The sequence below is a fragment of the Coenobita brevimanus genome, chromosome 8 (genome assembly GCF_032717465.1).
Source record: "Coenobita brevimanus isolate Jiangsu-jjx chromosome 8, ASM3271746v2, whole genome shotgun sequence".
Lineage (NCBI taxonomy): Eukaryota > Metazoa > Arthropoda > Malacostraca > Decapoda > Coenobitidae > Coenobita > Coenobita brevimanus.
Window position 1 is genome coordinate 43,308,218 of NC_136961.1, and position 20,316 is coordinate 43,328,533.

A 20,316-nucleotide genomic window follows, 5' to 3' on the forward strand; every position below is an offset into this window, starting at 1 on the left:
AAATATTGGCAGAGTGTAAAAATTGGCAGAATAAGTGTAAAAACTGGCAGAGTACATGTAAAAACTGGCAGAGTAAGTGTAAAAACTGGCAGAGCAAGTGTTAAAACTGGCAGAATGAGTGTAAAAAGTGGATGAAGGCATTATCTCTGTGACTGGTATGAATTTCTCCCAGATGAGTAAAAATGTCTTTGATTATAATAAAATACCCAAGTCTGACAATACCAGAGATAGGGTTAATAAGCTATGGTATTTCTTAATCATCTGACTAGTAGGAAAGTCCCATAGCTCAGTAAAATTGTGTCCTTTGCCAGAATAAAATACATACATGTAACAGTACCAGTAAAATCATTAACCTACCGAGCCCAGGGACGTCTTTCTTATTTATTTATTTATTTTTTACCATTTACCGTCAAATTTATTCAGCTCAGGATAGGACTTTCTGAACTGGAGGGGTCTGATGTAGCAATAATATACTCCTTAGCAACAAGAGGAATATCCTAAGCTGATAAAGCTGTCTTACAAAGCAAATCTACAAACAGTACTTGTTATAAGTAAGATGTGATTTACTGCATTAAATATCAAACCTTTTTACAATACAAGATGCCCTTGTTTTACAACTGTGATGTGTTTTTGAAAATGAAGTGTATTATAGCTCTATAGCAATTGTATGGGCGAGAAAACTGATTGTATAAAGAGAAATCAAACCAGAGTGATCATATATGTGAAAAACAACCTTAAAAAAAAAAAAAATCCTTAGAGATTGTATACTTAGGGTGTACTGTACATTTGCTAATATAAATTGGGAGAATTGGTATAAAAACTACATGGGTGTCAAGGGAACTTTGATACATAAATTTTCTTTGATTTATAGAAGGCTTACCAGAAAGGTTACTTATAACAAGGACAGTCCAAAAAACTAAAAAGGACGTCACCCAGGTTCAAGGTGTTAGCTAGCGAAAGACCTCCGTGGGTGTGTCTTGGCTATCCCTGGTGGGTGTGGAGGAGTCGGACATCCCTCCGCTGGAGTCCTCTGAGCCGAGTCTAGCCATGTGCACCTCACTGTCATCACTACTGGGGGTGGATAAGTCCTGGGGTGGGCAGGGTGGGGCAGTAGGGGCAAGTATCTGATGAAGGGCCACCACCAGCAAAGCCCCACCCACTGCCCACGACACACGGTAGATGTGGATGCTCCCCCCCAACAAGATCACAACAGCAACTCCATGTAAGCACCACGATACCACTCGATACCACCTCCTGTGTCAAAGATATAATCATGTTCTGTACCTCAACAGATATAAGATATGCTTGTTATTTACCTATCAGCAAAGAAGTGAAGAAAATAGTGAGTCGTAAAACAATGCACTCCAACATAATACTGGGAAAATTTGGTGAATGAAGGATCTGTCTACAAACTAACCAATTACACATGATTTAATGAACAAAGAGCTGTTCATGTAATTCAGTTAGATATGTGAGATTTCAGTTATGAAGCCTATCTGTGCATTAACTTTAATTTGGGCTGTGATTCCCCTCAGCTGAATATAACTGTCTGGCAGTAGCCAGAATATAATACATAAGAATCCTGCCTTATAAAGGAAGGATCAAGACTGAAACACAACCCTCTTGCAGGCAGGAGTGCCTCTAAGCTGAATGAAATCACTTGGTGACAGCCAGTATAAAATATAGCAACTTTCTGCACTGCAAAGAGTTAAGGATGTAAGTGCTGTAAATGGTCAAATAGCTACACTAAGGATCTACTGTACATGAATATTTATCCATCCATTCATTACCCAACTCTACGTTGCCCCGCGAGGAGCGTAGAAGCCCAGGGCTAAGCAATTCGGTCCTAACATTTAAGATGAGAGTGACCAGCCTCACTCATCCCTGAGTGGCATTACATGAGCAATAACCCCAACCACCCCTTGGATATAAACCTTCACCGGCTGAATCCGATTGGAGCGCCTTAATTACCCACTAAACCACCAGGCACCATAATTTGGTTATATGGTTATAAAAAAATATATATATATTAGAGTAGCTTACTTGTTAGCATTTGGCATCTTCTTCTGCCAGAAGACACATAGTGTAAGAAGTATAATCACACTCACAGTCAGTGTGGGATCTTCCTCCAGCTGTCCTTTACTCCTGTGCATATAAGATAGTTTGATATTTAGCTAACTTACAAACTAAACATCTTTGCCTGTACAATGGAAAATTATCAAAACATTAGATTCACTGAAATACACTGAAAAACAAGAATGTTTAAAACATTTGAATATTCACTTTAGCTTATATTTTATTTCATCATCATCATCATCCGGACCTCGTTTCCCACCTTAGGGCAGGGCAAGGAGTAGCAATGTCCAGACAGCTCAAATTTGCCCAATCCAATAGGCCATTCTTCCATTTTATTTTATTTCATTCTTTTTTTACCACTAGATTTAGTTTTCAGTCTCTATGGTTTTTTGTCAAGGACTGATGAGGAAGTTTCACTATGCAGAGAGTAACCCAATGCATTATAGCTGTTTTTATACTATCTATAAGTCTGTATCTGTTTTCAGTGATTACCTACCTAATATACCCAAAATACTGCTAACTATCATTTTGTTGTAAACTATAATTTATTTGGTTCCAATACTGATGCCTAAAACGTTTTGTTACTGCTATTAATCATCACCATGTGTAACAATATAAAGTCCTTTAGGAGCAAAAATATTTAAATAATGTACTTTAAAATATGTATAAACTGCAAGTAGCTTTCAAGCAAGCACAAGATAAATGGCAGTACACTATGCTATATAAGGGGGAAAAAAAAAAAGCAACACTCAAAAGAGCAGAGGGGTTTTATAGGTCACATGTGCATAATATTGTACTGTATAGTGGTGTTGTATTCCTAACTCAAACATACATGTAGCAACATTTGTATAATTACAAGTATATATCAAAGTACTTTTTTTATATCTTGGAACAAACACTCATCAGCATTTGCATTATTATCATTAACATTAAATCATACCTGGCCAGCCGTGCCCAGATGACAAGGGTTGGTGCATTGAGGACAGCCACCAGAGACACCAGCATCAGCAGAGTCAGATGGAAGTGTAAACGGGCCAATGCACGCTCCTTCCCACCTCCAGTCTCGTCTCCAACAACCAGCCCCAATATCATTCGTTCCAAGTACAACTCATAGTGTCGAAACACCTTGAAAAAACATCAACAGACACTCTGACTAACTTTGCCAACAAATTACAATATGTTGTTGCAATCCTAAGCTCACCTGATTGTGAATCTGGCAAGCTGCAGTTTAAAGTTAACTTCTGCAGTCCACCATCCTCCTCACAAAGGATGGGAAAAAGGCTGAGGGACATTTGTAAAACTGGGCAGTAGAACTGCCTGGCTAAATTGGTGCTACCACAAGACAGCATCCCTCACCAGCACCAGTAAATACATTAATACAAAAACATAAACCATAACTAAGAAAAGACAACCAGATAATTACCAACCATATGGAAGAAAGTAACCAAAACACGGGGCGAGGGGTAGGAACAACCAGAGAATCCTATCTTGTTAACCCCACTTCCCACTAACACATGGGGTGGGAGGGTAACAGGTACAAGAAAGCAAAAAACCTGAACCATCAACAGAATGCCCATTCAAATGGACAACACATCCATCCCATCATTCCCATCCATCCATTTATCATCCAATCCTACATTGCCCCATGAGGAGCACTCTTCTGAAATTCCCAACTCCACCTCACAAGTGAAATGATCCATTCAAAAAAAGTGTCTTATATAGTCTATCAGACAGATAACTCTGTTAAAATGACAATTTAAATGTAAAAAGGCATAAAGCTCAATTCATGTGGACAATACTTCTTAAAACACTATCAATTTCCATCATCAATTTTTCTGCTTCTTCACCTCTTATACCTTATTTATTCATACATTCATTTACTATATTCATCCATTATGCTGACAAAGTTTTTAACACATCCCTATATACTGCCCACTCTTTCTTACCTTCAGGAAGTAGAAGACAGCAGCAAGAGTAAGTCCCAAGGTGCCACAGGTAACCCAGGCAAGAGACATGAGTGCCACCCCAACAACAATTGGCACTTGTGTAAGTCCAGTCATGGCCACATCAACTGTCACACCTGTCCCACCAAGTGAATGTCCCAGCATTCTGTGGTGGTGGTTCAAGTACAGTTCAGTATACAGTTGGTCCTTGTTTTATTTAATGATGCATTTTCTACTTCATTCTTGCTACTCCCAGACAATTTTTTTGATCTTTGGAGAGATTATTTGTTGTGGTGGGGACAAAAACTATCTATTAACAACTTCACCATCTAATGTCTCTCACTTAGCTGAATAAAACGTTTTGGTGGTGGCAAGCATAACACACAGAATACATCACTGAGGTGATGGGATTACAGTTGGTTCACAAAAAGTTGCAGATAAATTACACTTTTTCTTAACTTTCAGTTGCTCATGAGTCATTAAAAAGTTGTTTTGATGTCTTAAATGAGTGCTGTTTTGTGCCTCCTTAATCCCTTAATCATGAACCAAAAGTATGTCTCAAAGGTATGCTCTCCTATGCAAACAAAAACTGTCTGGCACAAGCAACAATAAAACACACATGTTGTCATTATGTTGAAGGGTTATTGAAGGCTTTTCAAGCCAAGAGAAATCATACAACAGTAGTTTTGTTACATCACACATCACATTTTTTAAAAAGTACCTGATAAATATAATGTAAAGCCACATTATAATACAGTATACAATTTCGGGGAAACTGTGACTGACCAAAGCAACGCTGGACTACCGAGAGGTTGGAATAAAGGAGTAGTATTAGATATAAAAATGGAAGGTACATGTCTACAATATTTATCTAACCTGATGATAAGGGAGTGAGCAGCATGTCCTGAGAGAAGGATGAAGCCCCATGTGATGGCCCCAAGCATCAGACTGAGGGGCAGGGTGGCCAGGAAGAGAAATATGGGTAACAGTGCCATTTCCTCACCAATCTGACCCATGAAGCTGAAGTCATCGATAATGTCCAGGTTCCTGATAGACACAGAAAAACAAAACTCATCTTAATTTTGCACTGAGACAAGTATGACAGGGAAAAGACACTCTAACATTCCCACATAACTGATCATAATTAGAAGAAGAAAGAAGAGTAAGAAATTGGTTCCTAAAGAGAAGTGAAGTGAACAGGTGGTGAGCTTCATAACCTTGGTAGATAAATGAATCAAGTAGGTTGTGTGTTCTGCCTTTCTATCTAGAAGCATGCCCTTGCACAATGAAGTTGCCAGCTAGCTAAGATTAGCAAAATTACAGTGTGCCAGAAACACTTGTACAGAACTTTCTCCTTTACTGTACAGCCAAGTCATACAACAGCCTTCAGACTGTTAAAGAGGATTCTTTCATACTAAAAATTCTTAAATCTGAAAAAGTACACATGGAACCAACATGAAAATGATTCAGGAAATCATACTCTCTAGCTCAGATAGGGTTAACTAGGGAAGTAAAATTCACAGGTGGGATGCTGGAGGGGGTCAGTGAGACTACCCAGCCTCATCCATCCATTCTGATACGTATCATTTTACACAAGATGGCTACAGGAGGCAATAATAGCGCAAATCACCACCAGATGACCAATAAGAATGTGCCAGTCCCACCAAGCTTCAGTCAGATTCACACAGAAGCCAGAGAGAGCAATGGATATTTGAAGAATTTATAAATTTAGTCAACAAAACCAACTTTAATGTACCAACTTTGTTATCTGGTATATATTTCATTTCAAATACAGTTACCTTATTAATGTTTTATCATATATTTGAGAGAACATCTGGTATGTTGGGAAGAATGGAGGACAACAGGTCCTCAATAAACTCTACTTGAGCTAGAAGATTAGAATTTTGCATCAGCTCCCATAATTCATTTAATGGAATAAACTGCCTACAGAAGAGCCACAAATACCACACAAAGCAAGGAATCACCTTCATAATTGTGCAATGATAAGAATAAGCTTCCAACTGATTTTGTGACTTAGAAATTAGCAGCTGAGAGAAAACATGAAGTCTGAAGAAGCATAGAATGGCCTGAGACAGTAAACTGCAACTGTTTAAATTACACTCCAATAAGATGACACATTCCAGGTAGCTACAAACAAGTTTTGTTGGAACACTGTAGAGTAAGACTATAATCCAATGCAATTTACAGCCTTACTAAACACCAGTGTATACTCCTTGGAATATTTTTCTCTTGGACAGAGATTTCCATAGGTTGTTTCAATAACTGTTCATTAAGAAGCAAGTAGGATTTTAAAAATTTCTTGTGACTTCCATTACTGGAGAAGATAATAGGCATGGTGCCTTACAACTCTGTCCTAGAAAGATATTCACTTTAGGTTATACCACAACTAATGCAGCAGAGCAATGTCCTGGAAATAAATGTTTACTATACAGAACCAAACAATCTCATAATACCTAAGGAAAAATGATACCATTCTGTACTGATGCTTACTCAATACCTACTTTAAAATATTCATACCTAAATTCATAATGAAAAAAGTGGAGTGACAGCAACCAATATTAAATACATAATAACACAAACAGTATTTCTTATATGGATATTATATGATACTGTTCCAAACAAGAGGCAATAATTTACCTGAGAATAAGATTAGCAATCTTGACAAAAGGTACAACAGCTACTGGTGTGAGGGTGAGCATGGAGGAGAAAAAAGATGGACAGTAGCCCTCTGCACCTATAGTCTGTGAAAAGCAGTTAATTAAAACTATTTATATACATTCAGATTAGATATTCTTCTGCCAAAAAGGTTAATCAAGCAGAAAGTTGAAAATAACCACATATCACACAAACTGACATCTTACTACGCCAATATCTACAATAAGAAGACAGAGACGATGAGAACTTAACTGCAAACTCTTCATTTTACCACAACTATTCACTTTAAACTTTTCATTATGAGATTAGAACAGGATAGCACTAACACAGAAAACAGAGTACTTGCAATTAAAGCATGAAAATTGGCACCTTACACCGTCAAACTTTTATGTACAATCTAGGAGAATATGTACAATGAAGCTTTTGAATATTCATACCATATTCCAAACAAGATGGTCCTTGCTATATTATCTGAACTGTATATTATGTTCTATGTAACTTGAACTTATAAAGACTAACCCCTTAAATATCTGAGTTCTCCTCTCTGGCAGTAGAAAAACAAAGTACAGTACAGTACATAAAACGTTAATGGAGATACTACAGCTCCTTAACCCCTTTAAGTACAGTATAAGCAGTTATATCCTCAGGAAAGTACAGCAAAGTGGTAATTTACATAAACTTTATCTACCCAGACCATCAAATTTATGGGAGAGTACCAATGGGAATCTACAAATGCTTTATGGTAAATGTGGAGCGTGTGATAATCAAAACATGATAAACTTAAGGGATAACTCAATGCAGAGAATGTAGTACTGTAGTCTACACTAGGGTAAGTGGTGTGAGGCTTACTTCCATGGCTCACTAACTTTCCTGTAAGAGGATGACAAAATAGGGTATTTCTGGGTCACAAACAGCTTACAATATCATCATTTCGACTCTTTATACATACATATATATATATATATATATATATATATATATATATATATATATATATAAAGTAAGTAGAAGTGTGTGGTGATTTTCTAACCTTTTTGATGAATGGATGCATTATTTTTACTTATCTACTTATTTACTTTTACATAAATAGGATACCATACTCACTGTGAAGTATATATTGCTATGATTTTAATTAGCATCATTCACATTATGTGGATGACAATCCAGGGAAACTCAAAACTAATGCAGAGGATAACACCAGAGGAGAATAATCTGGATATATATACCAACACAAACCATATTTCTACAAATAACTGCCTGACAATATGATTTAATAACGTATGACAAGGTAATTTAAAAATCCTTACCTTGAGTTGATGTGCAAGAGTAAGGAGGAGGTGTACAGCACAGTAAGTTGGAAGCTGTGACCCATACAGCAATGCAATCCGTCGGAACACTCCCACTAAGCTACTCTGAACCCTATAAATACAAGAAAATTAATCCATGAAGTTTTATCCATAACACTAATCTTTTCTCAATAAACCAGCACTAAAGTACTGATACGATTCTATATCTGATATAAAACATTGCCAAAAAGTTAATGGCAACAAAGGTGACTCAACATGTCAGGTGCAGATGAAGAAAGTGCTTCATGTGATGCAAAACTTTTAGTGTAGAGCACTGCAGGTGTGACTGACAAACTACTGAGGATGTGCAACTAAAATGGAAAACAAAGTAGCTCAAGGAAGGAGGGAAGGAAGATGGCTTGTGTGATGAATGCATGCCAAGCAAAGAGACCTATACATGCTAGCAGTTAATGGTTTCTAAATGCAAAGCAATCTATCACACAGAAACTGCAAGAGTAATAAATGAGTCAACTCATATAGATGCGAGACACTGGTGTGGCCTGAGTATTAAAGATCCAATTGGAGAGAACTGGATACATATATGTTTGGGGGCTGTCACATGTAGGTACGGTACTTTAATTTGGCTGATGGCAGATAATTTTACTCAGCTATAGGAAGTCTCTGCCAGTCAGAAGGTCAACAGCTGTCCAGTCATCTCTTTAACTTGCAATGTTGAACACAGGTATCATATTGTAAATAATGCATGGTAATCTTATGCCACTACTGGAAGTATATACCAAGCAAAAAGGCTATGGCTACAAGTAACTTTGCATTATCCAAATTAACAAAACTATTTGCCTGTGTGGATTGAGCTAGACTGTCAATAAGAAATTTTACGGTACAAATGACATGTGGAAGCGTGGTAAGAGCTGAAAAGGTTGTTTTACAGTGCAATGGTCATATGGAGACAGAGGATGATGCAAGAAAGAAGAATTTGTAATGCTCGGAAGTAGAGGGAGTAAAACACATGGGTAATCATACAGAAGGTTGAAGGATTGTGTGAAACAGATTTTGGTTCATAAAGGTTTAAGCAGCTAGGAGTAGGAGGCATGCATCTAGCATAGCAAATTGGAATGAAGCAATTTATGCGATGAGCAAGGTGTCAGCTATTTATGAGGGAAAGAAGTGATTAATGTAAACACAGAGTGATCAGCAAGGCCTGGATATGAATGTTTCAAATTTGCTTTAGTATACATCATTAAAAACTACAGCTGTGAGACTGAATGGAAGTGAATGAAACTGTTTTCTCTTGCTTTTGGACACAACCCCACTGGAGTAGGTAACAGCAGCCATGCATTTAAAAAGGTAGAAAATGTTTGAAAATCAATCCAACACAGTACTGTATAAATAAAATGAAACAGTTCTTCATCAACACAACTACATTATAAATTATAAAAACAAATCAATATTTGGCATTCAGTTATTACAAAGAAGTATTTTATATTAAGTGAACCACAGAAACCGTCATCATCATCATTAGCATTTCCAGTTTTACATCTATTTATTCACATATCATGGGTCGGACAAGTTCACATGACAGCACTCCACCATCTTGCTCAGTTCTGCATGAGCTACCGCATAATACCTCTAGATCTAACATCAGCGCATACCACCTAATTCCATGTCTTTCTTGGTCTCAGTCTGCAATGCCCTGGTACCCATATACGGTACTCCGCTTCTACACCTTCTCCCCAACTCCCCTAATCCATCCTCTCGACATGTCCAAACTATCTCAATCTCCTTTCTGCCTTCTTCTGGATGCTTTCCACTTCCGGCCCTCTTCTGAGTCCTTCTGAAGATGTCCCGTCATACAGTTTTACTCCACAAAACCATTCTAAGGACATACCATCACCCAGCTTTTCACCACAAATCCACTGGATCATTCTCGTGTTATTTCATTTGTCTGACCATTGCACATCCTCTTCTTTTATCTACTGTACCTCAAGTCACTGCCATACAATATGGCACTCCTAATGCAGGTATCAAACACTTTCCCTTTTGTAGACAATGAAATTGCTCAAGACATGACCATGGGTAACTATTCTCTTAACACCTTCCCACCACTACACCCCATTGCAATGATGCCCTGCTTAGCACCATCCCTGCACTGATGACATTATCAAGGTAACGGAGTTTGTTCACAATATTCAAAGAGTCATCTTTGATTATCATGGACCTTGAACATCTACCTTCAAGTGGTGTGGCTGTGCCCCTACATCTACTACACCTAAAATTCACCACCAGCCGCCTGCTGTTACTGTTTTCAGTACATCTCCTATGCATTTTAACGTTAATGAAAATGAAGAGTATTCGATACTTTCTTGTTCTAACTAAGAGGTTTTTAGCAGTTGTTTCCCTGAAACCCACCATTCTTCTTGTATGCAACAGATGTCATCAACTCCTTCTCATGTTGCTGCTTGGGTGGAAATATCATACCATCTATACTGAAAACATGCAAGGACTGTCTCATTCCAGACTGGTATGATGGTATTAGTTGGGGGGTTTTTATGACATATCAGTGTCTTGCAGATCAGTTAAAATCTTCATGAAATTTAGATTTTCAAACTAATACCTGCCCCAACCTGGGATCAATCTCAGAACTTTTAGGTCAGCAGTCCATTTCTCAACCATTTGACCACCACTGTCTCAGCCACCATAAAGTACCTTAAGGATAACAAAAAAAGAAGAAAAAAAAAGTTATAGAGAACTGTACTAAATGAGAAGGTACAGTAAATTTGGTGTCAATCATTATGTATACAAAGAGACTAATTTTAGAAATTTATATTAGGCCTATAATTATCAGATTGGCAGAAGACAGGTGCATGTGTGTGTGTGTGTGTTTGCATATGCATGTATGTGTGTTGTGTGAAGATTCGTGTCTCTGAATGAAAACAAGCATGCATGTGTGTGTCCATATGTATTCATCTGTCGTGGAGCTACAACAAAGAGCTGACCATTCCATCAACATTCAAAGTCACTTATATATATGCACTATTCACCAAACTGTTTATGTCTATCCTCTTCACATAACCTAACCATCAAACCACTCTCTCATGTAGTTAAGAATCACCTTTTTATCTCACCAACCATCAACTTACTCTTATCTACACTAAATTTTGAAAAACTGCACACACAGCTATTCGTAAAGCTAATCTGGTCTGCAAAGCTCCTGATTATGATTACCAACACAGTACCATCTGCACATATTAGATTTGAAATAATCATCATCCTCACCCCTATAACTCAAGCTTTAAATTACCTCAAAACACCATTCATATTTATACCGAACAACAACAGGGACACCACATAACTCTGGCTCACTCCTACACCAGTACTACACCATGCATTCAAACATCCACCTACTATTACATGTATTTTCACAACAACCATAAAAATTCTCATCAGCATCCAGCATCTTTCTCTCTACACCACATACCCAAATCTTCCATCCCTACCAATGAGAAAACGTATAGCAAAATCAAGATGATATTGGTTTGAGACGTCTTGGCATATTTTGTTTCTAAATCTGAGATCCAAAGCTGAAGGGAGGACAGACTGATGACTATACTGGTCTTCTAGCCTCTATTAACTCTCATGGTAGGATTTTCCAGATCAGATGATAAACACCTTAATTCTCCTTTCTGTCATCATTACATTTCACACTAAAAATTTAAGGCAGGTATGATCCTTACCACTTATTGCAATGTTAACAATACTATTCTGAGAGCTTTTAATAGTATTGCTATTCTGAGAGCTTGATACTATCATATACCACTATCAGGCATAATACTGATGAAATAAAATGCTGAGTATATCTTACAATATAGTGTAGGTGCATTCTGGGCTGAGCATAAACTGGATACTAGCGGTGGCGTTGCTCTCCATGGGCGGGACATCCAATTCAGCTGTATATGTGATCCCAGGACCACTGAGGAAAATATTTTGATAATACAGATATTCTTGAATGCATAATAAGAAGCAGACTAGTTTTGTTGGCTCTGGCAATTTTGTATTCCTCTTCTTCATCTACTTATTTTACCTAATACCTGTACTGCACACCTAATATCTTCCTGTATTTTATCTGGTAATGATTTAAATTACTGGATGCTGGAATTAAAAATGATATATGATAACACTGATAACTGGGATTATTAAGGTTTTATATAAACAATGAATCATCAAGGGAGAAGTGCTATGAAGTCTCCTTTGCCAGAGAGAATGCAGTATTTAGTGCAGGGACAATATGCTTATTTCTAGACTGGAAAAAAAAAAAAAAAAAAAAAAAAAAAAAAAAAAGTTACTGGATTCTTAACTTTACTGACAGTTTATCTGGTTTATGTAATAAGAAATTTTGAGTGGTAACTGGATGCAGTCCACAAGAGTTTAACAAAGACATTATAGTATTGGGGTAAACAGTTCACAATATGCAGCTCAAGAGACATATGAGTGGTTACCCTTGCCTTAAATGTCTAGAATAAGTAGCCTACCCCCAGATTCCTATCCCCTTACTGAGGCAAAAAGGACTGGGTGGACAGAATGGCCCCTATGCTCTTATTAAGGTAAAAAAGGATTGGATGGATAGTGGAGCCACTATGCTCTAATGAGGCAAAAAAGGACTGGATAGACAGAATGGTCTTTAAGTTCTAATGAGGCAAAAAGGGACCGGGTAGAGAGAATGGTCCTTGTGCTCTAATGAGGCAATAAAGGACTGGAAGGATGGAATGGATGGGAACACAATTTCCATACCTGCTCTGCAAGTAAGACTGGTGTTGTGCCCAGGGTATATCCAAAATAGCCATGGGTGCTGCCTGTGGAGCACAACGCCCACGAGGTTTGAGGGTGAATCGAAAGGACTGCCAGAGCTCAGAAAAGCCCAAAAGGGTGACATTATATGATACAGCTTTCAGAGGGGTTGTGTCTTCCACCAACATCTGATTGAAGGATCGTATAAAGGCTGGAAGATGCACTGTTCTTGACCGACCATCCTTGCTGTGTACATCCACCCACACCTCAACCTGTAGAAGGATATCAAAACTAATCACTGAGCCCACAAGCTGTTAGCAACACAATCTTCATCAATACACATATCTTACAACTAAATCATACACCTGCACAATATATGGCAGATTAGCACCCTACAACTCCTTCAAATATTATCACACTCAAAGTATGGCCAACTACTCTACATTTCTCCAAACTGAGCAACAACTAACTGGGCTTTTTATTAAATATACAAAGGCTGCTGCTAAACAAACAATACTACCTGTACAACTGCTAAGATTTCCTAATTTACACTTGGGCATGGAAATCTACCCCCAACAAGATCCACCAATACTACTGGGGTGAAAATGCTTATAAAAAGTAACCCTTTTAATGTGATGATAAATTTAATTTCATGCTTTTTTACACCAAACAATCATATCCAGTGTAGGTGAGCTTTTTTGACTGGAGATGTTGGACACAGCCTTTATTAACCTTTCATAACAAGGCATCTTCCATCCATCCATCATCCAATACTATTTTGCCCCATGAGAAGCGTAGGAGCTCGGGGCTAGGCAAGTTGGTCCTGACGTTTAAGATGAGAGTGAATGCTCTAGACTGGAAAAAAATCATCTGTATGTTGCACGAGTCACCAAACTGAAGGAGTTAGCCTATGTTTGGAGGAAATATGATGTTACTTTACTTTATTTGACTGGGTGAAACATCAATGTTTCATATAGCTTAGAGAACTGCTGCACTTGTGCTACATGACAGGTATCACAGCATTCTTTAAGAAAATGGATCTCATATAATAATACAAATCATTAAGGTTTAAGAGAAAATACAGCCACTATCCAGTCCATGACATACTGTATACTGTAGTCCAATATGACAGAAAAAGCATACTAAATATCCTTTGAACCTTGTCATCTGTGGGTGGGATGTTGATGAGGATGTGAGTGTAGCCAGCTTCTCCAAGGGTCATCAGGTCTAAGTTCACCACCTTCATTTTGCCAAAGATCTTCTTGGTTCCACTTGACAAATTCACAGCACTCTTACTGTCAAAGAAGGGAAAACACTAATTTGACACCCTCCATATTCAGGGAAATAGCCCCTGTCTAAGTGTTCATAACCAAGTATAGACGGCAGCTTCCGTGTAGCTCTGTTTAAAGAAAAAGATTTGTTTTAAAACAAAAAAAATACATTTGTATTGTTGTCTATCCCTAACTTTATTTACCTTCTGCAGTTCTGCCTAACAATATCTTTCTTTTCAATGATGCCTCCTCATGCCAAACATTACCTAAATCAACAAAAGATGTGTAAGTTAATAACAGCAACTGACCAGATTCTCCCATCCTTGCTTGTGGCATTTGCAGTACAGGCTAAGACCCAGTTTTTGGTTTCCAGTGCAATGGCAATAAATGTGGCTCTTTCATAGACGTTGTTGCCGGGGCTAAGAGGGAGTGTGAGATAGGTGCGACGAGGAGTGGAGAGAGCAGAATGGGTGTGCTGACGTCGGTCCACCATAAGCCATTTTGCGTTCTGTTCAATATCCACCCTCATAGGATACTGACCAGTCTCATAACGCTTCCCAGATATTCTCTGTTCAGGATATAATGAAAAACGATCATTACTTATATGTATAGTATTCTCAAACAGCCTATTTAGAGCAAATGGATAAAATAAATACAGTATAAATTTTTCTGAAGCTATTGCCATATCAAGCCAAAATATTCATTTTACACTTTGTTCACAGAATCTAAATTCAAATTCAGCCCGACAAAATGCAGATGCATTTGGATGAGATTTCTGATGCAAAACACTATACTGCAGCTGTAAAACTGAATGATATGATGATATATGTGATTAATTACAACTGCTACACATATCAAACATCAAGTTTAAGGCAAAATATACTTCACACAAGTCTGAAAAACATTTGATGAATAATAAGGTAAAACTTACAAACACAAAAGTTTATATGAACCTTAACAAGATGATAGTTAAAGACATCAATTATTAATGTCCTGTTGGTGGTGAGCTTGTGAGTACTGAGGTCAATACAGTCAAACAATGCTCGAACAGTTGCCAACACCAGTTGCCGGCACCACACAACAGCTTGGTGATCTGCTGTTAGCCAACAGTATGGTACCTGAAAAATGGGAAATACCTTACTTAGCTGTTTAATCAGGCAATACATAACAACATTTTTAAGTTGCACAGCACATACGGTAATATAACAGGTGATACAAGGAGAAAAATCTAACAATAATGATAAAAACAAATAACTGTTTTTATGCACCTTTTGTAAATATACAGTGCATGACATACTATGATGATGATAATGATGACGAGGGTGACATACTATAATGAAGCTTAGTAAGGAACAGAAAGCTAATGGATCATGTACACTGTACTTTGGGACTAGGAAGCTTCTTAGTTTAGTTTTATCCAGATGGCAATACTCAACAGAAAAGATGGGATCAAATGGCAGGCCAGAGAGAACCACAGGTATGCACCCTGGATGTTTAAAAGTCATTATTCCTCCACTATGCATGAAGTAACTACCAAAATGTCAATTAGAAACAGCATGGCAGCATACCTCCAGGAGGTACAACAAGAACCAAACATAAGACGAAACACTGGGAGCTGATGTGCTATCATCACCAATGAAGCAATAAGTAAATAAGGAATAATCCTGCAGAAACCCTAGGAGTCAATGGAATGCTTAGCATTACATTCGTAAATACTTTACCATACACCTCCATTACTCTGAACACCCAATTCCATGATGATTCTGCTACCCCTTATTTCCCTGCTCTTTGTACAGTACAGTACTAAGAAATTATACCTGCTAGTACCAATACTCCACTACTGTTTTGCTCTCATGTAGCCTGCAAAACCACCTAACTCTCTGCCTTAAGCCAACTGCTCATCACTACTATGCCTTCACATTTTTTTTAAAGTGTATCCTTGCCAATCAATATATGCATTTTCATCAAACTCTAACAGCTGCTCACTTTTCCCTCTTAATTAGTTCCTGTATTACAGGACCACCAAGACTCTTCCTACACTCCAACATTAAAGTACTTTCTTTGCTAGTGCCAAACCACAAAAAAAACTCCATTCACCTTTTCACCACACCATCTTCATCAGCTAGTACTCTTTCCACCTGAAGTCCACATCTCTCACCTATGCCCCAATATCAACTACATGATTATGACATTACTTACATTAGCTGTAGTAGTCGCCACATCAGCCAGTGGAGTGTTAGTATGGGTAGTAGGCACCTGTATATCATTCCTCCCACCACCTACAGTTACCAGCACCACATCCTTCAGGTTAAAGCTCCTCTCCATGGTCCAGTATGTATTGACCTGCAATATGATAATATGCACCAAGAAAAAAACATAGCTACATCCATATTTTGTGTGTGTGTGTGTGTGTGTCTGTGTGCACATGTGCATGCATGCATGCATGCGTGTATGTCCAATAAAGATGAGGTATATTACAATATATTAAATCAAGTAGACTCTTTAACTTCTTGTATGGCTCATGATATCTCAGTGACACTGCAACAAAACCTAAGCTAAAGTGGTGGCATATATTATATGAAAAAAGTGATATGATGATGGAAACAATATCACTCACCTTTTCATAGAAATCATGTAGGTGAGTGTCAAGCATGAGAACTGGACGAGTATGTGGTGTGGCCTGAGTCACCACCAATGGTACCATCTTTGCTGTAATACCTTCATGAGTAAATGCTGCACGACCTACCATACCACCCTGCAAAATTGACAGAACAGCGCAACATTATCATTAGCAACAGCAGCACCATCCCAACCCCAATTCCCACTTAACACAAGGGGTGAAGTAGGATCCAGTAACAAGGAAAGCGAAAACACATGGGATAGGACGTACCATGGAATGCCCCACCAGGATGACAGACTCTGGCTTGATTTTGGCACCTTGGTACAGCTCTAGGATGCGCTTCAGTGAGATGGCTACAAATTCAGTCTGCTTTTCCAGGGCTGGACCATATAATGCTCCCAGATCTTCATTGATATCAACAGTGAAGAAGTTGAAGTGTATATCTGGGCCATCATCCAGAGATTTCCGGTATGCAACTGATGCCAGGGATCGAACTGCAATGAAAAGCAATTCTGATGCATGGTTATCTATAACTAACTTGGTACTTATGGTATACTGTAGATACTAAAATAATATGGGTATTTGTGGCCACAATAATAAACCAGCATTAGCAAAGCCAAAATCTAATACAGTACAGCTAACTATACAGTAAACTCTCCATTATCCATCATTGCAACATCCTGCACTGCTAGCTCGGCTTTATAAAAGCAATATCCAGCGAAATTATGTAATTTCAGGCACCAAAAGGGGACGTACGGTAACTGGCAGTTCTATACGATATCCGGCATTGAGGTGTATCAACCAACACGTAAATGGTAGCCAACTGACTCTGTATTATTCTATTACTGTACTGTATCATTATTTTCTTGTATTTTATGTTTAATTTTCATCTTTCACTCACGAGGAAGTTATTAGGATAGAGGTTCAGGACAGTAACGCAACATCCAACTCAACGCCAAATACTATGCAATATCTATTGTTTTGCTTTAACCAGCCTAGGGTCTGAATTATGCCAGAAAATTTAGAGTTTGCCTTACAGGGGGAAAAAAAGAAAAAAAAAAGAAAAAGAAAAAAACTTCTGTATTTCAAAATGTAAAATGCCACAATAATATCTTGCTTCCCCCCAATAGCTGGTCATTTTCAACAACTTCATGAAATGAGACAACACTGTCAGTAACCATTACCAACAAGCAAAGTTATCAATGAGAGGACCATCCTGACACACACATAACACCTTCAAATCCAGCGATATATTTTTTTAGTTGCTTTCTTGTAACCTCTAGAATAGAGGATACTATTCAGTATATGAGATTCTTTCCAACTGAAAGGTTAGACATAGCATCTGTGTGCTAGTGTACAACTTGAACAAGTTTAAAACTAATATAGCTACAGTATTGCTAACTTTCATTTGCAATGAAACAGTGAATCACTTTATTGTTTGAAGATTATGATATCAAAGGTTTTAAAAATACAGACTTTAACTGTCACCTCAGCCTCTAGGTTAGATCTACAAACAGTAGTTTATGAGCTATGTACCATACTGCAAGTCTTCTACAATTCTAGTGTTAGGATCCTTGTGAAGTGAAAGCTGATGACAGATCAAGATTTACCAAAAAGCTAGAAGTTTCACACTTTCTATCAGAAACAGCTATAGGGTATAAGCATGCTGCTCCAACACTGGTACTTACCTTGCTTATGTGAGCCACCATTGCCTGGGACAAACAGCACTGGTACACCTGAAAACTGTCCTTTTTTTAAGGAGGGAGTGTAGTCACCTTCCCCATAAGCATATAAGCCATAATGAGGGAAGCGTTCAACAACTGGTGCTGGCAACTCAATAGGCTGAAAAAGAAAAATTATAATAGTAGTAGCAGTAGTAGTACCTTAGTAGTAGTAGTAGTAGTAGTAGTAGTAATAATAATAACAATAATACTAATACTAATATTAATAAAATTAATAATAATAATGCTGTAACATTAACAATAAATTCCCATGAAAGAAAAAACTCAAGCACAAATAACTTAATAGAAAACTCAGTAGCATAAAAGATTGCTGCAAGGCTTGAAATATTGCTATTCAAGTGGCAGATGGCTGGCTACCACAGACTCTGCATGATGATGAGGGTGTTGCCTAGCGGACACCATCACCTAACTTCTACTTGCCTTACCTTAGCTAAATTTCACAGCCTAACCAAACAACCAAAAAACAACAAAACAATAAGGAAATCATACAAGTACTGGACTACCGGTAAAAGAAATGAAAAACAGTCTGCAACTGTCGTGAACTTACCGGTACTTATTTCCATTGAAATTTCAAATCCTAAAAAAAAAATAAATAAATAAATAAAGTTCTACTGCTTGTTTTAAAAACCATATAAAAGTATAGTAAGACTGATCATTTACTGATAAATGCCACAACCCAGATACCAATCTCCTAGCAGTGCAAAAATGGTGGTGCTATGCATCAAGGAATAGCCTGTTACATTTACATAAACTGTACCAGCACTATACAGAACAATTTACAGACAGACCCAACACTGATGGAAAGAAGAGTAACACAAAGATTATTTCCGCAGAATCTGGGTGTCATAACAGAACTACACAATTATGAAAGATAATACCTGTCATAAAATTTTTATCATTCGTTAATGGGAGCTCTACTGTACTTTGTCCCTTGGTTATACTGGGAGCATACTCAAACTCAGAGTAAGTCTAGAATGAGAGATTTTTTAAAGTGGTGCCCCTGAATTAAGACACTACCAACAATTTCATACTTACAACAAAATCTGGTCGCTGGAACATGTAGGTCATTTCACACTGATTTGGTTCGATATTGAAGACATGTTCAAAAACCCCACACACTAGCAAGGCAGACAGGATTCCGGCAAACACTAACTTCACTTCAGATGCCATTTCGTGACTTGATTTTAGTTACCAACACAGGACAGATCGCTAGTTTTTCTTGCCCTTAACTTTTAGCAACACTGTGATTAATCCGTAGAGTGAATAAAGCCATTTCAATCGTACTTCTGCTTCGTTTACATTCCTCCCTCAGCTGCCGGCCACATCACAACACTTTAGTTGTTTCGGCACATAGTTTGTACTGCTTCTCTGCACGATTTATAGTAAGGATTATTATATATTTTCAACCAAATTACCTAATTTTAGAATATCACCAACACGGGTTCATTTAACATGAAGAATTGATGATCAACGACATTAATATAGTGCTTATATGAACCGAGGCATCAAATATTCGCCGAATATCAACTGCCCGAAACATGCATTTTTTGTTTACAAGTGTTCCCTTTAAATTAATTATTAATCCTCCGATAACCTCGGCTTAGAATTGGGTAAATGTTACTAATAGACGGTCGTCAATCAAGGAAAAATTATCAACTGTTTCTTAAATAAGCATTTTCAGTACCGTCTCGAATATCTTCTTATAAGAAATATCCTAAGGAAATGAGAGGTGGCAATTGTATCATTATATGAACATAGAGAAACATTTTTTTATTAATATTTTTCCACAGGAGCGCGGACCATACAAACTTCAATAATTTTTTCTCCCTTCATCAGTCTATCCACCAGTCCTTCTTATTATTCTCAGGTATTCTGCTCTGGAGATTAATTGACTATACC

General features: G+C 37.7%; 1 protein-coding gene across 1 annotated transcript; it reads right to left on the reverse strand.

The window, feature by feature from the left end:
* Positions 1-724: 724 nt before the first annotated feature.
* On the reverse strand, positions 725-19,729 carry PGAP1 (GPI inositol-deacylase). Its single transcript, XM_080278992.1, has 17 exons — positions 19,453-19,729; positions 18,364-18,517; positions 16,946-17,169; positions 16,673-16,810; positions 16,255-16,398; positions 15,009-15,173; positions 14,364-14,623; positions 13,944-14,079; positions 12,788-13,056; positions 11,862-11,969; positions 8,003-8,114; positions 6,678-6,781; positions 4,896-5,066; positions 4,023-4,185; positions 3,017-3,201; positions 2,044-2,145; positions 725-1,254 (listed from the first exon to the last, which is right to left on the reverse strand). The coding sequence occupies exons 1-17, from the start codon at positions 19,585-19,587 to the stop codon at positions 951-953; spliced, it is 2,874 nt and encodes a 957-aa protein (XP_080135118.1). The 5' UTR covers positions 19,588-19,729; the 3' UTR covers positions 725-950.
* Positions 19,730-20,316: the final 587 nt, after the last annotated feature.